This window comes from Trematomus bernacchii, unplaced genomic scaffold (assembly GCF_902827165.1).
Source record: "Trematomus bernacchii unplaced genomic scaffold, fTreBer1.1, whole genome shotgun sequence".
NCBI lineage: Eukaryota > Metazoa > Chordata > Actinopteri > Perciformes > Nototheniidae > Trematomus > Trematomus bernacchii.
The window spans coordinates 8,430,288-8,451,261 of record NW_022987851.1 but is presented as its reverse complement, the minus strand read 5'-3'; the positions used below and the strand labels follow the sequence as shown (position 1 = coordinate 8,451,261).

General features: G+C 41.6%; 1 protein-coding gene across 4 annotated transcripts in view; it reads right to left on the bottom strand.

The window, feature by feature from the left end:
* Nucleotides 1-1,044: 1,044 nt before the first annotated feature.
* The window catches only part of robo2 (roundabout, axon guidance receptor, homolog 2 (Drosophila)), a 151,073-nt gene continuing 131,143 nt past the window's right edge, over nt 1,045-20,974 (bottom strand). For 2 of the 4 annotated variants that reach the window (XM_034113215.1, XM_034113216.1), the window contains 11 exons: nt 20,763-20,890; nt 19,624-19,896; nt 18,533-18,658; nt 14,045-14,204; nt 11,643-11,906; nt 10,304-10,545; nt 6,218-6,400; nt 5,593-5,751; nt 5,194-5,439; nt 3,623-3,817; nt 1,045-3,346 (listed from right to left, as the gene is read on the bottom strand). In XM_034113215.1, coding sequence (XP_033969106.1) covers nt 3,345-3,346; nt 3,623-3,817; nt 5,194-5,439; nt 5,593-5,751; nt 6,218-6,400; nt 10,304-10,545; nt 11,643-11,906; nt 14,045-14,204; nt 18,533-18,658; nt 19,624-19,896; nt 20,763-20,890 — 1,978 coding nt within the window. In that variant the 3' untranslated portion in view covers nt 1,045-3,344. The remainder of the gene's footprint in view (nt 3,347-3,622; nt 3,818-5,193; nt 5,440-5,592; nt 5,752-6,217; nt 6,401-10,303; nt 10,546-11,642; nt 11,907-14,044; nt 14,205-18,532; nt 18,659-19,623; nt 19,897-20,762; nt 20,891-20,974) is intronic. The other 2 variants (XM_034113218.1, XM_034113217.1) reach the window with 2 other exon arrangements.

Sequence of the window (20,974 nt, the reverse complement as noted above, 5' to 3'; positions counted from 1 at the left end):
TAATTAATATTTGAACATAAAGCAGATACAGAACCTGTTCCTAGTTTTATAAATCTAGTTTTGCATTTTCCCCCCCATTATTTTACTGTTAGCTCCAAATAGAGCTTGAAAGCAGGCTGCTTGTCGTGATGTGGGAGATTTGGATCGAGGTAGGGATTGGTTTGACGTACAAATAACAGCTGATTCAGGACTCTTAAACACACACACACACACATGGCTGCATATCTCTAGTGAACAGGTACACACACAAACCCTTGTTGTTGAGCACATTTTCTAGATATTAAAGTGATGTGCATGTTTTTGGACTTAGTCTACAACACATATTGATATTTTTAACACCTAATTTGGAATTGTCAGTTCCCCTGTAAAAGTCTTTCTATCAAAGACAAACATAATTTAAGGCAATTTCATTTTTCAAAAATATTTTATTTGATATTGATCCAGGTACAAGGAAATAAAAGAACATGGATTTATCTTACAGGACATGGGAGACTGTAAAAGTTTATTTTCTTGATCCACTCTCTTCTTGGACATGCAAGTGAATACAGAAGGTGGTTTACAGAAAAAAAGCAGAATGTACCGTAGGGTAGAAATGGCTTTGAATCGGAGTGTCACCTCACTCCTTACTGTACAGAAAGACTTCAACCAACAACTTTCTCTTTTTAAGTCACTTTTTAATCCTCTTTTATAGCAAAAAGGCAACACACAGATAGGCTACAAAGAATCAACAATATTGAGAAAATGAACACAAGAGAGGGAAAGTGAAAGTACTTTCATCCTTCCAAAAAGACATTTTCTCTATTGTCTTGACAAGCAAATTGTGAGCGTTTTTGCTCCTTGTGTTCAAAAGGGTTTTAAGTTGCCTTAGTTTTGACATGAGAGGAGCAGTGTGGTGAACATGCAGGACGAAGAGTGACTCAGCAACTACTGACAAGGCATTGCACCGCGCCGTGAGCACAGTGTGCCATCATCTCTTTATGGCCTCGCTGCTCGGCTCGGACAGCAAACTTTACAAGGAACAAAAAACACATTTTATATTCCACCAATCTTTATGCATATTTCACAATATACTTTTATTATCATTTTAATAAATACAAAACGACACTGTGATTTAAAAGAAAACAATGAGTATTAAAGAGACACTAAAACGCATTAGACATTAGAAATATCAATCTTAATTTGGTATGTTCTTTTACTGACATCTTGTCTTAAGTTGGATGAACCAGCACATTATACTCAGAATCAAAATCCACAGCAGAAAAGAAAAAGAGGGGACGACAGAATTGGACATGAGAGGGATCTTTTTGTCAATGAAAATGGAATGGCATAATCAAGTGGAGATGCGTATGGATATATACACATATATACACATACATAAACACCACCAGAATGTAAAATAACCTGAGATACTCTTTGCACCTCATTTCCAGAACACTGGCCACTGGGTGGATGATATCAAATGACAATGGCATGACGACAACAGTACAACAGCTTCTGGCGGCCTTTCGTTTCCACCCCCCTTTTATCAACATTAGCAGTACAAAAAAGACAAAAACAAACAGTCATTGAACCACAAAAATCCTGAACAGTAATATTGAAAACATGTTTGTAAGCAGCGATTTGGAGTCCGTAAAAGGCATACAAAAGAAACAAGCTTTCACTAAAAAAGGACAACCAATAATAAACCTGTCTTGAAAGACACAACATTGCAATTCAAAGGATGAGAAGTTGAAAGCGGCAGATGATAAGTGGGTGTTTTGTGGCGGTCAGGCAGATAGAAAGTAGAAAGTTCTCTGCTCAACACTGTGGCTGTAGATATGGAGGCAGTGGGACCTGCTATTCAAATACAAGGCTTTTCTCCATTATCACTTTATCCTTTGAATTCAAACATTGAATCAAAGCTACATTGTAAATCATACACACACTTCTTTTCTAAGGCTGTGCCGACCATAGTGTATTGGTAGTTGAGAACCTTTAGAGCAACAAATGCTTTAATAGAGAACTAATTTTAACAGCACTTATCTGGACGATACTGAACAAATAATATAAAAAAAACATAAAACAGTAAGTGCTCTGAAAAGCAAACAATAATAAAATGATGGGACTAAAGACATAACATTCAAATCATAAAAGATGTAAACAAATGATGTTGCTCCGCTGATATTTAATGCAGGTTTGGGAGTATCATTGCTACTAATCCCAAGTGTGATGTCTACTTACCCGGCTATAGAAGAATCATACATCTGCCTCTGTAAGTGCAATGACTAAAGTACAGCATGTGGACAGATTTCACTGACTCTCTGATTTATGGTTAGTGTGCTGTTATACTCAAAGAGGAGCGTAAACTCAGTGTAGTTCAATTACTTACGCAGTAAATCATAAAAACAACTTGAAAAAGACCCATAGTCTGTATATGTTGTCCAAAGCATTTAACACTACATTTCTGTTATTAAACTATTGGTTTTTCTGGTCAGTTAATTGGGAATTCAGTAATGAACAAGGTCAGCAACAGTAATACAGTATCCTCTGTGCACAGCTCTCCAGCCTTATATCTGCCCTCAGACCCTCGGGACCCTCGTGTGTCTGCTGCCCCATTTACTCTCAACTACGGAAAATGGGTGCCTTATTTGTAGCTGTCTGTGAGCAAAGCCGTACTCTTTAATATCTCTCTGTACATTATATAATTTCTTCTCTTTACTTTACAGTACAGGAACTCCTCTTCACCTTCCGGTCCTTCCGGTTCTTCATGTCAGCAGGAGCTATGTTTTTTGTGCTTATCACCAGAAATTGCAGTGCAAAAACAATAATTATAATAATGATAATAATTAAAAGGTAACTATTAACAAACAATGGATTATAAAACAATTATTTTATGGCACAGCAGCCACTCAATTCACATATAATACAAATAACCAGATAAAACCAACCGTTTCTGTGTATGGAAATCAAAAGCTCAAACTGAATTAGGCTTGCATAGCAATGCAACAACATGGTAAAGAATATATTTACAGGAAACAAAATGCCCTTTCTCCCAAGGGCAGTTACCAGAAAATGTGTTCTTGTATAGATTGTTTCTTTTTTTTTTTTACTTGCTTTTTTCTAACAAAACAAAAATTACAGTAAGGTAGGAGGTGGAAAATATTTTCTTGAGGACGAAAACATAGTGAGATGTACAGTATGTCTGTGTCTATACATCGCATTTACAGTTCTGTGACACCGCCCTCTGCTGCACTCCTTCTCTCCGAGGGCACACAAATAATGGCAAAGTTCGTAGCCCGACAACGAGGGCGTCATGCTCTCCAGGACAGAACGGCTGCTCTCCAGGTCAAATCCAAGGCAGATCACTCTGTTGGAGGTAAGGGGAATAAAACAATAAAGTGTCATTATTGAGAAATATTCTTTTAAATAAATAATAGGAAGCATTTGAATCAGAAATTACCTTGTCCTAATGTGCTGATACATACATACAGAATTTAATTTACATTAGCTATCATAATACTGAAGAACAGATTAGGAAGCAAAGTCAAAAGATAGACCTACACAAATTGGACTACACAATGTGATTTTTTCACAATACATGTAGGTTTGTATATGTCTGTCTGTAATAAATGGAATTACTTACATAATTCTCCCGAGTACTGTCCCTGTCCATTGGTCCCCAGGAATTCAGCGTGCTCTGTGGCGGTCCACTGTTGAGGCTGTCGGGGCCCCTCGGCCTTGCGTGGCCCTGTGGAGCCCTTAGAGGAGGTGGTGCTGGAGGAGCTGTGGCCGCCGGGGGAGGGGAAGGAGGGTTTGTTGTATGGCAGGCACCCATCCTCTGAAACCAGAGGGAAGGAAAGGAATACTAACAGTTAAAAAAGTTGACACGTGACTTTCTATTGTTGCAGTGAAACACATCTAACATCTGATGCATGGAGACAAAGAGCAATTTGCAACACCCTCCCCCCCCGCTGACATCTGCACAGTGGCACTGCCAACAGGCTATGCCGTGCCACAGAGAAGAATCTCAGCCTCACACATGGCCTTGCAGCTAGCAGCCTTATAAGGGGGTAAATACAATAACAGAGGGTCCACAGGAAGCTGCGAGACCCCCCGCTGCAGGGCACCATAACATTGACCCTCAGCAGTCTCCGTCGTCGCGTGAAATCTCATCAAACTGCTCCCCACCACTCGGCTAATGACTGTAATAGAGCCTGACCTGACCTCAGTGGATTCTGCTGTGAATCAGTCAGCACTCTGACACATATGGGAATCCACCTATGGGGCTTTTCGTAAAGATGCTGATTGCGGCACCTGTCTTTGTCTCACAGTCTCAGATTAACTGTCTGAGAAAGCCCTGGCACAAAGAGAGAAGGGCGCACAGCATGGAGAGCTCTAATGGTCACACACACACACACACACACACACACACACACACACACACACACACACACACACACACACACACACACACACACACACACACACACACACACACACACACACACACACACACACACACACACGCACACACACACACACACACACACACACACACACACACACACACACACACACACACACACACACACACACACACACACACACACACACACAGATGGGGTGCAGAGTGGCTGCTGTTTGTGTGAGAGAGGAAAAAGCCAAAGCGATTAGAGTGCATTTCAGTTGCCGGGGCCTCCTGCCTTACTTGGAGCGGAGCGGGATGATATTGGCAACAGTTGCAGGGGCATTGGGGAGGCTGAGGGGGGCATTCTGGAAATCAGAGCAAGTGGCAGACTGTGCAATCTGTTCATAGGAGCTATTCTCTATCTGTAGCGTACATGTTTCTTTTCCGCAGTATTGAATAGTTGGAAGTAAGCAAAACAAAATGTATATTTTGTTGAAAAGTGGGGAGAAGTGGTTCAATTGAAACATTATTTTGCTAGCCCTTTATTTATTTTTAATATAAAATGGGAAGTTGCTTATGTTAAGGCGAGAGTGCACTAGGCTAATTACTATGGGAATGGTTTTATCATAACCTTTTAGTAACCATGCCAGAAACATGGCTCTAGTGATGGTCTGTCCATGCAGCTGTCAGTTCAATAGTTGGTACAGTCCATTCGTCAGTCCAATTGATTGACAAGGAATACATCTGAATACGTTTTATGCTCATGAGTGTGAGGTGTGTAACAGTTTTACATCGTGTACACGTACCTGTTTTGTGTCCCCTGCGCCCCTCCTCGGCTCGCTCCATGGAGCCCAGCCTGTCCTGAGCCTGGCGATGATGTTCCAGAGTAGTGCGTGTCTGTCTGTCAATGTTGCTCTTTATTTCCTCCAGCTCAGACATAGGCGGGCGCTCCAGAGATGAAGCCTTCCGATCTGTGGGCGGTGCCACACTGCGGGCCCCCTGGACCCGGCCCTGCCCCTGAGAGGGAGGAGGCTCAGGGGGAGGAGGTAGGTCTGTGAAAAGCAAAAAGGTTCAACAATGAAGACATGTCCAGACACATCCGATATTATGTTTATATACAGTAACTTGTAGTCTGTAAAACAACAGATGTTTTGGGGAACTTTCTACATAAACTATTTAAAATGTGTTTTCAGTCGCTGCCTCACCGTCTGCACCAGCATCTCTGCGGGGAGGTGCTGTCCCCTGGCTTCGGGGTTTGCGTGTGGGCCTGGTGGCCCTGTGGTGGCCCAGGCTGTGTGAGCCCACTGTGCTGCCATCTGTTGAGAAGGGACTGCTGGGCCGGGGCCTGTGGGACAAGCCTTTACCTGCAAGAGGGATACAGGAACACAAGCCAGCTGATTAATAGAGACATTAAGGAGATGGTGCTTAGACTGTGGTGCTGACATCAGGAAAGGTTATCAATCAAGATTCAGAAACCTATCAGAAAAGAAAGGTGTTCATTAGAGGAGAAAGTCATCTGGTAGAAGCCTTTCAAAATCACCCGTTATTACTCTTTTACACCCAAGAAAGCCAAAGTGCAAAGTGTGCTTAGCCAGACGAGTCATAGAAGAACTGAGTAAAAGTTGAAGATAGCAAGATATCCGTAGTCCAGCCATTAACAACAGGTGCCATGCAAAACACAGCGTCCACAAGCAGCAGAGAGGAAACCCAACATTATGGGGAAACATGTCAGCCAATGGATGACAGGAGGAGGAATCAGAGCAGAAAGGAACAATTCATCTGCCACTGGGAGAAGCTCCAGTCCAGCAGTGTGTATCTGGACACACCAACCTCTCTTGCTGAGGCTAGTGCCCTCCAGCTGGTAGCCTGCCTTGTCTGCAGCGGCCACCAGGGCCTGGGCAAAGCTGCATTGGGTAAAGATGGAGCCGTCGGACGAACTGCCGTAACTGGACCTATGGCTGGAGAAATTACGGTCATCCTCCGAGGCTGAGCCCCACCCATTCACCATGGACCCTGTTGAACACCACAGGTTTTGAGCAAGTGTGTGGGTGTGTGAGTGTGTTAGACTGTGTGTGATGTCCTTTTTTTCTTTTTAAAACACTTATATTCAAACACAGCTTGTTCATACTTCTCAGCTCAGTGGCCATAACCTTTATGGACATTTAATCTGACATTTTGAACACCTGTACTGTGATTCCGCTCTTAGATTGATGTCTGATTGAGTGATCTTATAAAAAAAAGAGGTAAAATTACCTCCTTCACTTTAATGATTTAATATTTGCTGCAGGGCACTTCTGCTCTTGCAGGTGAGTGCTTTTATATAGTCATTCTGTTCTGGCCTGTCGTCTTTCATCGGCTACACACATGCAGAAGACATATTGCTTTCACACACAGGTGCATTCAAATACAATACCAGAATGTAGACAGTGAAACAGCAGGACTGACTGATTTTGTGCTTCCTTTGATATAGAACAATGAGCACACCTGTGCGGAGCAGAGTTAGTTACAAAACTGCCTCAGGTGACACAGACGGAGAGCTTCTCATAGAACAGTGAGACAAACACCTGGTGGTAAACACACACTTTTCTTCATTCTTGTGAAAAATGCACAACCATAACTATCTCAAATGTATTCTCATTCTGAGAAAATAATTGTTTACACATTTTAATTATAGCTACTACCATTTTGGATGCATTTGCTCTTGATATTACTTTAAAGATGATTCAAAGATGGAAGATAAGTACAAATATTTTACTCAACAAACATTGGAAGAAGATGTGTATATATTGTTATGTAATCTGTGCTACTGTAAGTATTTCTTCAGGCTTTGTTTTTTTTTCTTTGCACATAAAAAGCTAGTCCAGCACTTTATATATAAAAGTATCAGCCTGCCAATAAAAAAAATGCCACTTTGGCAAGTGAAAACACAGAACAGTCGGCTAATGTGACAGCTTTCAGTGGGACTGGTTTGGCAGACTTTGCTCAAGTGGCACGAACCCAAGTGCTTTGCTCACACACTATCTCTCCCTCACACCGTCCGCAAGAGTGATGTGATTGAACAGACTGGTGTAACAGAGACCAGGGGAGGTGTTAAGCTAAGGATGGAGGGGGAGCAAAGGGGACAAAAAGTTAGCAGCAGGATTTATTAAAAGGTCATTTTGTATCAAAGGGTGGCATAATCATGGCCGGTGTGGTTGGCAGAGTTCAGAGATTCAAATTAACACAATAAATAAATACTGTATAGTATGTGCAGTATTAAAAATGGGGTTTCACAGATTACAGTTTCAAACTAAACTTGGTAATATAATTTATTTTTTATGCACAAACCCCCCTCAAAGGGTTTTCCAACTTCTCCATCTCTGAGTTGCTGTACCTAAAACCCTATGACTGAAAGAGGTGGTTACTCAGTCACTGGATGTGAAAGAATTGCACATTCAACGGCTAACGTTGCAACAGATTTTCACTCCTACAGTATTGCAGTAAAAATGTGTCAGCCTAATGGAAACTTTTATAAAATATAAGCTTGCATAAGGTAGAGAACCCCTTACACAACCCATTTTTACAGTGCCAACTCAAATCCAAAGCAGTAACTACTTCGAACCCTTCATCTTATCGAGCCATTTTCTTTGAAATTCTTTTCTAAGAGTTTTTCTCTAAGAAAGAAAGACAGCAATTCCACTGGGTCCAATCCTCCCACAAAGAATAGAGCAGATATTGAAGTATAGGCAGAGCCAGCCGAAGCACTGAAGCTTCCAACTCCTCCGGCTCAGCGAAGGAACACTGCCTCAGCAAATCACATCACAGAATGACTTTTCAGTTGCACTAACTGCCACTTTCTGCTGCTGAACCTCTGGAGCACTTCCATTCTCAGAAATAGCAGTCCAATCAAACTGTGATCATTGTCAGATAATTTGATAAAAATTCAATCAAGTTTCTCTTTTGCCATAGAAATGTGTTAGTTTTTTTCTGTTCGCACCAGACAAAGATTTGCACTACGTGTCTGTCATTTTATCATGTGTTAAACCAGAGCAATAGGCCAAGCCATGCACTCTAAAAACCACTGGCTGCTACATCCTGTGCTCCCCGCTCTGTTAGAGGAAGGCCAGTAAACGCTGAGATGGTTGGGGGGGCAGTAAAACCCAGCCCAGGTCCCTCCTAACACTAAAACTGATTTACACTGACGGAAACCCTAATCTGCATGTCGTTAAGCAGGAAAATCATTCCCCCTGACGACAAGGCGTCTCTACCTGCCGTCAGGAGACGTGACCCTGCTCCTCACAAACCTGGCAAGGCTTTATGGGAGAGTAATCGCCCAGAACAGTAGGCGTAACAGCCTCACAGCTACCACATCTCAGCTTTATACGACATATAACGCCTACACACAAGTCAGGTGATACCTATGTGTTTTACTTCATCTCTTTTGCTCGAACAAGATTTAGCTCCGCAGCATTACCCACCACAATATAAGGATTTGCATTTTTCTGCCCAAAGATGTGCTGTTCTATCTCAGAGAATAGAATAACACTTTGGAAAGCCTGTGCAGGCAATCTGCTGGAGAAAAATGGCCCCAGAGGAGATGGCAGACTTTCTTTTCTGAGGCATCTGTGAAAACATTTGATTTACTGGCCTTTGGTTTAACATTATTAAAACAGACCTATTTCCATATTATTAAAGCAGTGACATGTCTATCAAGCAAGGCTCGACAGGAATCTCCCCCCTACACTCCCCTATTTGTATAGCCTCAAAATGGTGGCCACAATAAATCTCATCAGTTTCCCCTTTCCTCCCTTTCCTCCCTCCCGCTATAAGCATGGAGCTGCGACCGTGTCTGTGTTGTAAACCGATGGGGTGCGAGGCAGACTTGCAGAGAGATAAGAAGAAATAGTGCTGTCTTTAGAGTAATACAGTGGGGGAGAGATGCAGTAGATTAGGGCCCAGTTGCTGCTTTATATTCCTTTAAATACATCAGCAGCAGCATGTGTCAGCGTAACCAAAACCACTGTTCCATCATCCAGTGGAAAACTACTCTTTAGGGCTGCCACTGACAGGGTATACCAACAAGCAGCGCTGTCAACCCTCTTACCTTCACACACACAGCTATAGCTGTTTCTTTCCAACCTGAAATGTACCAAAGATGGATTCTATTTTGTTGTATGCACAGACTTTATGGGAAGACGGATTAAATATACAGTGCCACGTAGTATCTCAACTTGCCCTAATAATGCATGATAGACAGAAAGCCACACATTATTTCAGATATATCCCTCTAGTTTGACCCACTATTTTACAATTAGATAGTGGGGCCTGGTCAGTATAAGAGCAACAGTCCAGCACACAGCTCTGCTGCCGCAATGTCATGCCCTTCATATGTCGCCAGGACAGACGGCTGTTAAAGTTTCAGTGAAATGGTGCCTCTAGCCTGCAAAGGAATATGCCGCACGTGAAATGTATTTCAAATCTCCGAGTGAAGATATGGGAAGCGCTGGCTCCTGTGCTGTGTGCGAATTAAATCACACTCACTCGCTCCTGCTCGCCTCTCCCTCCTCTTAATTTCCCTCTCACTATCCTGTTTAAAATTCATGGACTTTCTTATCTCTTTTTTGGAAATTATAATTATAATTCCCCGGAGTCTGCCAAAAGTGCTTAAAAAACTTGATTGAGGGACTCAGTAAGCATGTTCACATGAACAATGTACCCATAGCAGACTGCTGAAGAACATGTCATGAACAACTATCCATTGACACGATGTTACAACAATGGGTATTCAATGTTTTCCCATTTCATACAGTAATAGCAACATAGTACATGCTTTGTACATAAATAGTGTAAATAGTGAATATACAAATACAGTATATTATCATATATGTACATCAACCAAGGAGCGCACAAGCAGCCACAGTTCAGACTCCAGCTTACCTGTTAAAGAGCTGTCCAGGTTGTCCATGCTAGACCCTGGTGTGTGCTCAATGCCGCGGGGATGCCTGGCTCCATAGCCTTCATCCTCCTCCTCTTCCTCTTCCTCCTCTTCCTCCTCCTCCTCCTCCTCCTCCTCATCTTCATCAGGTACGTCAGTCTCCAGGTCAGAAACCATTGTGCTCGACACGTAGCCCAATGGAGGAGCTGGAGCCTGGGGGGGGAGAGAGCCCACTTGCATGTGCCTGGGAAGAGAAAGAAAGAGTATATGACTCTGAAATCCACATGCAGTATATATAAAGGAATGTGGAGGAATACAGAGAGACTAAAAGGAATATCCAAATGTTGTATGCAACAGGATGGGGAGCAACTAAGACTGTATGTGGAAGTGTACAGATCATTTTAGTGATTCTTTTTTCATATGTCAAGTGCTGAATACATTTCGACTATTTCACTCATTTTAGGTTGCTGCTTGCATGCTAACACAATGACCCGCTAATTGCTGCTGTGGATGGTACAAAGGCATGCTCTCCAGGCCTGCCGACACATGGCTGTCACCTCAGTGGCAAGCCGCTCCGCTGTCAGCCGCGCTTGTTTGAGGAGCACAATGTATTTGACGCGGTTTGCAGTGGGAATTGGTTGTAATTACTGGCCCTCTGGTGTTGTCAAGGATGTTCTCTAACCAACATAGTCATTACTGGGTAACATGACATCTCCTTCCTGACAAGGCTTTCCTGTCACCCCCACCCACTTCACTGTTATGAATGAATGCCAGTCTCTCATTCTGCCCACGTTGCTGACAGAATGAGGCATGGCCTTCATCTGACTTGCATGAGCACAACAACAATGGAATGTGCCGCATGGGTGTGGGGGGGAGTAAACAACCATGGGTAAGAAATGGTGTCTCTTAGAGTGAGCAAAATACAGTAGTCGCCTAAGTGCTAGCACTGGCCCATTAAAATGAAATGATTAATGGGTTTATCTCCACTGCACACACTGTTGACATGAAGAATGCAGCAGGACTGAAATAAAGTCTTGAAGCAATGCATACAGAACAGAACGTACAGTAAGCATTTCAAAAACGGTAACAATGCATAAATGATCAACTAGGAAAATATATCTTCCAAGATTGATTGATGGATAGATGTAAATTAGATAAAGACAAGTGGACTATTGAAGACTATATAGGTTCAACATAATGGGATTTATTGTCCTCATTGTAATTCATCCCCTGATTGAGAAATGATGCATCATGCTAGGTTTGAAATAGCAATGTGTTTCAAGAGGGATTGCAGCTAAATCACAGATTAGTATAATTTAGTTGTAATAATGCAGTGTTTACCATGACTGTTTTGCCATGTCCATTTGGTATGCTCTGGTCAGTTCATCCAAATGTGTCTGGAGCATGGGCTGCATCTCGTCCCGAGGGGAAGGGGTGAGGGTGACTGTGGACTGCTGTCCAAAGGACACAGCAGCCGGGGAGGATGCAACCCCCCGGATGGGCGGGGTGGGGACCCTCTCTTCCTCCTCCTCCAGCTCATCTTCCATGCCCTGGTGCAGATAGGTCTGCACCGGCATAGGCGGGCCCCAGCCGTCGCTCTCATACCTGATGAAAGAAAAGAAGATATAAATAAAAGTGTGGAATTGTATCCAATATTTATTCTCGAAATGTATTGAAAATGAAACAACAGGAAACATCCTCAAAATTAGGGAGCTAAAATCAGAGGATGTTTTTCATTTCTTTTCACTTTTTTAATTCAATCTAAAATATTTAGATTATTTGTTTTATTTGGTATTAGATTTTTATTTTTGTATTGATAATTGACTAATTGTCGAGGCTCTTATCATCTACAAGATCTATATTGAAGAATATAAGTCACCACAACAAAAAAAGCTAAATACATCAGACAAATGAAACGCAGCACATGTATTCAAAAGCTATGCTTGATAAAGGAAATAGGAAAATATGTGTGGACACACAGATCTACACAATGGTATGTGATATTGTCAATGTTAATGAAAAGGGAGGGAATAGCATACATATATATATATTAATGCACATTCCTATCTAACAGAGCTTTGTGACCTTGTCTAACTTTTGAAATCATTCGTTATACAACAGCCTTGAGTGGAATGATGGAGGTAGTCAGGCTTCACTTTCTCCTAGCTGTGGTTATACATGCTGAAATAATACCAGTCATAAAGAAAATGTTCATTAAAGAAATTTGTCAGTGCACACGCCATAGGACATAACTGTTTTAATCTGCAGCCATTAAGAGCAGCCTGAGATTTACAGCGCACAGGAGTCTTCATTTGCCAGAAAGCCTATTAAAGTAGATGACTTTCTCAGATTGGAGGTGGGAGTAAGAGGACATGGCACCTATTGGACCAAAGACAGACACACACTTAAATAAGCCTCTGTTACTTTGTTCCAACAGTATTGTATGTCTGAGCTTCTGTTTGATTCATCAAACCAAATTAAATGTTAGAAATGTGTCATGTGATTTTGAAGTAATGTGATTAAAGTAATGACATGATTATTATTGCATCAAATCTATACGAAATATGGCAGCTTTTTTTACATTTAATTCAGACTAAGAGGTGGATAAAGCTGTGATGGGAAAGCTACCTCCCTCTGTGTCTTGCTGCTCCCTTTATGAAACAATGCAATTATAATTGTTTCCCACTATGGAATTCAGAAAATAGATTAATCTCAAACCATCTGTGTGTCTACACGCTAGTAGCAGCAGGAGACTGCTCAAACATTGTTGTTTTTCTCCTCCATTTATTTTCCAGTCATGAAGTCTTCAGATTGAAGACAGGAACAGCAGATAGTTTGATCTGCAGCCATCTGGATATGAGTTTTTGTGTTAGAGCCTGTGTAAGTGAGAATGTGTGTATCTGGCTGCCTGTGGAGACCATACCCACATTGATCCTTCATTTTTCTCCAGATGTACACTAGTACAGTAATTAGCTGCAGAGAAAACAGAGCTGAACCCTCTTATTGTACACAGCAATGTGTGGTGTACCTTACTTTGGCACCCACTGTCTTTTTTTTTTCTTTCAGCAAACTAGTTTCTCTATTACTGATGTAGTCAGAGGAGAAGACATACAATAATGGCAAAATACAAGCTGCATAGCAAGTGCATACAAGTATTGAGATTTGTATTGGATGTTGGCGGGGCTTAAACCTGTATTGTATAATTCATTTACCAAAATGTACCTACATTTAGTCTAAATATAAAAACCTAATATACATCTAAATTAAGCTATGTAAGTAAAAAAAGGATGTGATTTTAAGAAGAAACATATACGTCAGAATTGCGTTTGACAATATTGTATGATTATTCTTGGAAACTGAAAGTTGTGTACATAAAAATAAGATTAAACACGGCTTGAAATGTCTTAAAAAAATACATGAGATAGATACACAGATTAACAAACATCTGAACATATTTAGTCATATTGTGTGTGTGTGTGTGTGTGTGTGTGTGTGTGTGTGTGTGTGTGTGTGTGTGTGTGTGTGTGTGTGTGTGTGTGTGTGTGTGTGTGTGTGTGTGTGTGTGTGTGTGTGTGTGCTCCTTGCTTTTAGCCTTTTGGGTTCCCTGTCTGCTCTTGCCCTATGTTCCAGGATTTAAGATACCATCAAAAGGTAAAACTAAAACAGCAAAACCTGGCAAGTTTCATCATGTGCTAAACACAGTTTATATCAGAATAATGTATTTGTGTGTGTAGTAGACATACCCTCCTCCTTCATGAAGCTCATTGGGATAAAGGTCCATTTCAGTGCCAGGGAGTGGGTGAATAGGGGGAGGGGGGAGGGGGACATTGGCCCAGTTGGATCCATTGGCTTTAGTTGGTTTGGAGCCACCCTTGGTCTTCTTCTTCTTCCCTCCCTTTCCACCTACAAAAGGAAAGAATGCATTAAGAGACACAGTCATTGAAAATTGGATTGCAAAAGAAAATCAATTAAAAACGAATAAACAAGGGGGATAGCATTGCAAATTACAGTAGCTGCTTTTGTCATGTAACAAATGTGTATGGAGAAGAAACTCAATTTAGTCCAAACATGCTACTTAAATTACAGATCGATTTGGACTTCAACATATTCTCAGAAAATAGTCCACAAATTCAAAAACAAGATTTCAATGGGCTCCTGTTAGTGCTTACATAGAAAAGCTCAAGGTTGCTGGATGAAAAGCTTCCATTGATTAATTGGCTAAAAAGCCTCAAATCTCCATAGAAACAGGAAAGAACGGCAGTAAACGAGGTTGAGACAGACCTTTGTGCCCCACCCATCCCTCAGTGTCCCCTTTCACACTAGGCTTTGGGTTCCACAATGAAATATCTCACTTCACAGCATCATCATAATGAATGGCTTGTGTAGTGTCAGTGTGTCCCTAATGGAATTCACTGAGAGTCTATTACTACTTTCATTTCTTTTATTACACCGGAGAGCCGCTAACCCCATCCATTTCCACTCATATCCCTCCAACCCCAGATTCTCCTCTGTCCCATCCATCTTTATAAATCTGCCAGACTGGTCAATACTGGGTTTTATACGATTTGGTCACAGTGGAAGAAACCTATATTTCTTTAAAACGCATTTGACTTCAAGCACAAATCTGTTTTTAAGTTGAAATATATACACCATACACATATTCCTGGTGACTCAGAAAAGCGAATGAACATACACTGTACATAATATGATATTTTCATGCAATTTAAAAGTGAAATCCTTTTTTTGGTCTGATGTTTATAAACATTTGACAGCTGTTTTTGTCCTACTTGCAATTTAAGGATTAAAAAATATCAAGAAAAGAAACCTGTTTTTGGATGGTTGCTACATTTTTACCAGCTCATATTCGTTACACACTGGAGGAAACTCAGGAAATGTTCCTACTGTTAACAATTCAACTGTTCCTACTGTTAACAATTCAACTGTTCCTACTGTTAACAATTCAACTGTTCCTACTGTTAACAATTCAGACTACTACAGACCTGTAGTACTGGTGTCATGTCCACATCACTTGGTCAATCATGATTGTTTTCCCCCTCATTTTAGAGCTATAATAATTATTCCCATTATCAATTCAATATTATGTTGTACCATTTATTTTGGAGCGTTTATGTGTAAAACAAATATATTATTTCTATCAAGAGTCTTTCTTCAAATAAAAGAGGAGTACGGAGAAAGACTACACAGTATTTGCATGTGCAAATCCATTTGTGGCACTACCAGTAAACACTTAACATCTCAATCCTGGAAATGCCACTAACTGACGTCACCAGCCACAGACTAGTGAAAGCCGTCTTTGGAAACTCTGTTGAACACATTTGTATCTGTCAACTGTTGGTTAGCCTCCCTCTGCCAAAGGCCTGTAATCACTTTTCCCGAGTGCCACAAAAAAGCTGCCCATACTGCATGTTGTGCATTGTAAAATAATGCACTCTAATGTAATCTAATAAACTGCCTTGAGTCAGGCATGGTTAAAAGTAGATAACTGTCATCAAAATAAACTTACGGAGGCAATGAGGTACATTTGTATTGATTCTCATGGAAGCCAGATGGCAAAGAAACTAAAAGACTCTGCCCAATATGTTTTCAAGTCCAGAAAATGATTATGTTACTATTATGAGTCTTATACTAGGAGGAATACAAAAGCACTTCAAGGATGCTAAAGATTCTAGGGCAGGGAAGGACATATCCGGGATGATGAGATAGAAGTTGTGTCAAAATAAGATTAATAAAGAATAGAAGTAATAAAAGAAACAACTGTAAGCCAAGCAGCACCAGCGTATAGTCTGAAAGTAATTGGGTTTCCTAAGCATACCTCTGGGCTTGACTTTTACCAATAAATGGTGAGCTGACGTGATTCTTCAATCATCCTTAGCCCTTCCACACGAGACCAGTCATCAATATTGTAAATGAGCCTCTTCTAGGGAAAGATGGTCTGGCATTGAAATTACAACAGCTCACCCCAAAAATGAAAAATACAGAGAGAGAGGCTGTGGCTAGGAGCTATACATGAGTTACACAAGAACCCATCTCCTCTGACAAAACTGGGCCTCTCTTCAAAGGGGAACTTAAACTAAATATAGATTCAGCATTGTGTATTTATACCCACGGTTTGGGCGCTTCCAGCCTAAAACTGTAGGGCTGCATGGCCTTGAGCTTGCTCTGTTTTTATTGGGTGCGTCAATGCTGTGGAAGAAAGCCACAGAGCAACGACTCTAGAAGGACCATGTAGCCATATATATCTTATGGGAATGGGAGAATCATTTCAAAAAAGGCATCAAAATAACTGAAAGTCATGTTTTATCTTTTTTTAAATTCAGTGTAGAACAACAACAACAACAACAACAACAACAACATATTACATAATGAGGTGAGATGCAACATATAAGGAGAGTGCAGGAGCACGACAGGTCACACATAACATCGGACTTGACATACTAAAGGAATCATAGACAGCCTGAGTGTGAGGGAAGTGTCGAGTCTTCAGGGTCTCGATCTGCTGCAGGAAACACAGAAAACACCAGCTACCTCTTTTTCGCTACACTAAGAAAGGTTTTAATGAGCAGCTTCATGTCCCCAGTGGAGATCCATGCTGCCATGAAAGCTGCTCTATTTCTGTTCCTTTTCATCCTGCTCTCCTCCCTCAGACCTGACATTCATTATTCCTTCCATCTCCTCAGAGGCAGAGCAAGGCACTGTAACTTCAACTCCCCCCCTTCAATTGCTGAGTTTACTTTGGATGAATCAAACGTGAGCTTGTGCTGATTCAAAATGCCATCCCACTTGTGATAAATAGTACACATTACACCACATGTCATATGTACTCAGAAAGTGCTTATCTCCTGTTTTAGGTGCCCACTGATTATTGTTTTTTGTGAACTTAATTTTCATATTAAACATGCAAAGTTGTTTCGCAAAACTCTCTTAAATAGATTAAAGCCTACAGTAGATCCAATACCATATATATTGCTCTTAAGAATATTGAGGAATATGCTTTTTTGCTATCTTGCTTAGAGTTAAAAGAATACTAGTAACGATGGACAAATTGAGCATAGCTGTTTCTTCCTACTCCCAATCGTTATGCTAAGCTAAGCTAACAGTCTGCTGGCTAGTGGGCAGAGGCAAGACTGGAATAAATCTTCTAATCGAAATCTCGGCGAAAAAATGAATGAGCACATTCCCCACAATGTCGACCAATTCTTTCAAAGCATTTTTGAATTATATTGTGCAGGGATCTTTCTTGTTAATTGTGTTTCTCTTCATCTCATGAAATTATAATAGAGCATGTGCTAAGCCCAGTCAGAGCCATCAGTACCAAGCGTGTCTATGGGAAGGTCTGTAAAGCATGGCCACTTCACATCCTTCTCTGCAGCCCACTGTGTGACAGAGTATTGAATTACAGACCAGTTAAGGCAGTGGCTTGTAACTGGATAAAAGAGGAGAGTGTAGGGGAGGCAGGCAGAGGGCTGCCTTGGTGTCCTATAAATGACATTGTAATTCTGTGAACATGGGTTTTAGTGTAGTCAGCCACCATTAGCGGAAGAGGGAAAAAGGGAGGTATTTTTGCCACTTTACCTAGCCAAGCATCTCTAATGGTGTGTGTGTGTGTGTGTGTGTGTGTGTGTGTGTGTGTGTGTGTGTGTGTGTGTGTGTGTGTGTGTGTGTGTGTGTGTGTGTGTGTGTATATATAGTCCACTCTGTCTGAAAGACTCCCTCTACCTTTATCCCCGTCTGCGCACTCAAAAAGAGACAAAGCCTTTACAAGGACCGGCGCTGTTGGCAGAAACCCCGCATTGGCACTTGCAGCTATATTCTTTCACAAGATCAGATTAGTAATATTTTTCTGTCTGACTTAAAAGGCCCTGTTTTGTTTATGCTCCAATAAACTGTTGACTCCTACCCAATATCACAACATGGCTTCTTGTTCTACTGAACCCTATATGCATAAAAGACACCAATACAATAAATGTATCCATAACAGCATCAATCATTCACATGTAATGACCTGTAAGCAGTGGGAGCTGAGTGTGCAATGTGTCTCTGGCGAGGGAGAGGGACTGTGCTTAAAATATTTTTCTTAGATGTCAGGTTAGTTCATGCAAATTGCAGATCAATAAAGCAATGAAGACACCAGTCAATCATTAAGTGAAGCTGCAGAGCCCCACAGAGTGACCTAGTTTGCTCTTTTGAAATTCCCTGCCGTGTAAACCAACCTGAGAGACTGCCGCTTCGCTCTGAGCTGTTGTGAGAGCTGGTGGTGCTGAAATCTTGTGATTGGTTGTGTGGGATTCTATTAGACAATCCTTCGGCCAATCGGTAGTCAGGAATGAAAAGGAGGGCTACAGTGGGGGTTAAAGGGCAGAAATCACAGTGGCATCAGGTGATTGGCAGTTAGCACAAGCACATGCAAACATGCAGTTAGAGCATTTAGGCAAGCAGGATATATTCAGGATTGAAACATTCAACAGGGAGCAGATGTTCAACCTTTCACTCCCTTTCTGATTTGCATGCAACCGACTGTGCATTGGCAGGACACATTTGGATGTGTTGATGATTTCAAAAACATAGCGCTAATCTTTGAATCAATTTTCAGTTGAAAAAATGAGTCGATAGCGAAGCTCTTAATTAAATATTTGCACCCCTTCAGAGAGATTTAATCATACTTAATCATATGTGATAATACTTCTTAAAATAATGACAGGGAGAATTAAAAGCATAGTTTTTAAAGATTCATTGCATTAAAGAGACTACCTAAACTATATAATTAATCTATTTTAGACGGGAAGAAAATTAGATCATACATATGTATTAGAATACAGCCCAGGAATACTCATTACACCTAAAGTATGAAACTCCACTAGGCTTTAAAAAATCCTGCATCAAATCCATGGTAATTAATTTGGATTATTTCCTTAAACATTAGTCAAGCTAAAATGGATTGGCAATTACTCTGAAACTGAAGGAGGAGTAGTACTATCATGAAAATACAGCAAGAAAAGGGATGGATGACTTAACTGAACTACTCCTTCATGAGATGTTTATTCAACCTTGGAAAGTAACCAAGATGATGGCTGATGGGGAAAATTACAATTTTTTAAGACAAACTCCCTGAGCCACAGTTTGTTTAGAAAGGTTACAGAGACTTTGATGGATAAGTCTAAACTCCAAATGGTCTTCTTGTTAAAATGTGTGGCTTTTAACCTGTTAAATCATGTTGTTTTTGATGTAATAGAATAAGAACCATCTCTAGGTAACAACATCCCCGAGATGGCTGTGAACACATCATTTCCGCAGTGTCGCTTACTGTTGTTGCAGGAGTTCTTGTCAGGCAGGGCGTAACCCAGGTTGGCCATCTCCTGCTTTGCCTGGAGGGAGGCCTTCCACTGGGCCTCGGGCAGGTCCACCGCCAGCTCGTGGATGCTGCTGGAGTGGAGAATCTGGCTGGTGGCATAGGGAGTGGCCTGGGATGTTTGGCCAGGGCTGTTGTAGTTGGCTTTGGTGGTGAAGTCTATGCTGCTGTAGATAGCTCCATCAGAGAGCATGGTGCCACTCTTATCTCCTTGCCCAGTGGGAAGATCTGAAAAAGAGAAAGAGTGTGTGTGTCAGGGGGGTTATGTGATAGCTGTCGTCAAAACAATTTTTTAAGCTCAGCTGTAACCCTGGAGTAATTCAATACATATTTATTTGCTGATAAATAGAAGAGGGTTAGCAATGTAGTGACATGAGATTCAAGTGGTCACATGGTCCCGGTGTGTTATGGAATTACAGTCTGATTACAGTCTGGGTCTTTGTGCTTTTAGGTCAGCTCACATGATACAAACCGCACGTAACAGGTTTGTTTCATCAAAACAAACAATAGAATCCCAGTTAGATGTGGATATTTCACGTGCTTCCTTTCTCTGTTCATAAACACGGGGGATTATGCTGCGGCTCTGCATGTGTGTGTGATGACAGAGGAAGGGAGGGAGGGAGAGAGAGCTAGGGAGAGCAGACTCTCCTCATGGCGCATGGTTTGCATGCCCAGTGAAGGGGAGATGATGTAGAGCCATGGCGGAAGTGTCCGCATCTGCGCCAGTCAAGCTGCGCCTGTCCTTCACGACTGGCTGCTCAAGACCATCCTTTCAAACACCCGCCCACCCCCTGCTCCTCTGCCGTCTCTCCCCGCACATTCCCTCGCTCTGAGGTATGGGCTATGACACCAGGCTGGACTGTTTGCCATTACTCAGCCTGGTGACAGGGGAGGCCTGCTGTTAATGCTCTAGCTGTCCTCTGATGTGATATATAAATATATACCCAGGCACACGTGTGATATGCATATGTATACATCTTGGATACATGATGAAGAACAGGAGCTCAGGTAGAACAGAATGGAAGGCAGGCCATCATCTTTCATCTCCTAAAGTCTTTTTATCAGAGCACCTTGGGAAGCACCGGGGCACTTACCTCCTCGGCCAAAGTTACTCAGGTCATTGGGTCCCCCGGAGCTGCTGTTGACAGGCAGGCTGGTGGCAGGCCAAGAGTCCGCTAACCAGGGGTAACCTGGGTCACTGGAATTCAGCAAGCCCGGCCGGCTAGGCAGAAACAGAGGGTAAAAGACTTGATTAAAATTAAGCTGTGAAATTACTATAATATGAGGGCTTTTAGTACAAAAAAAC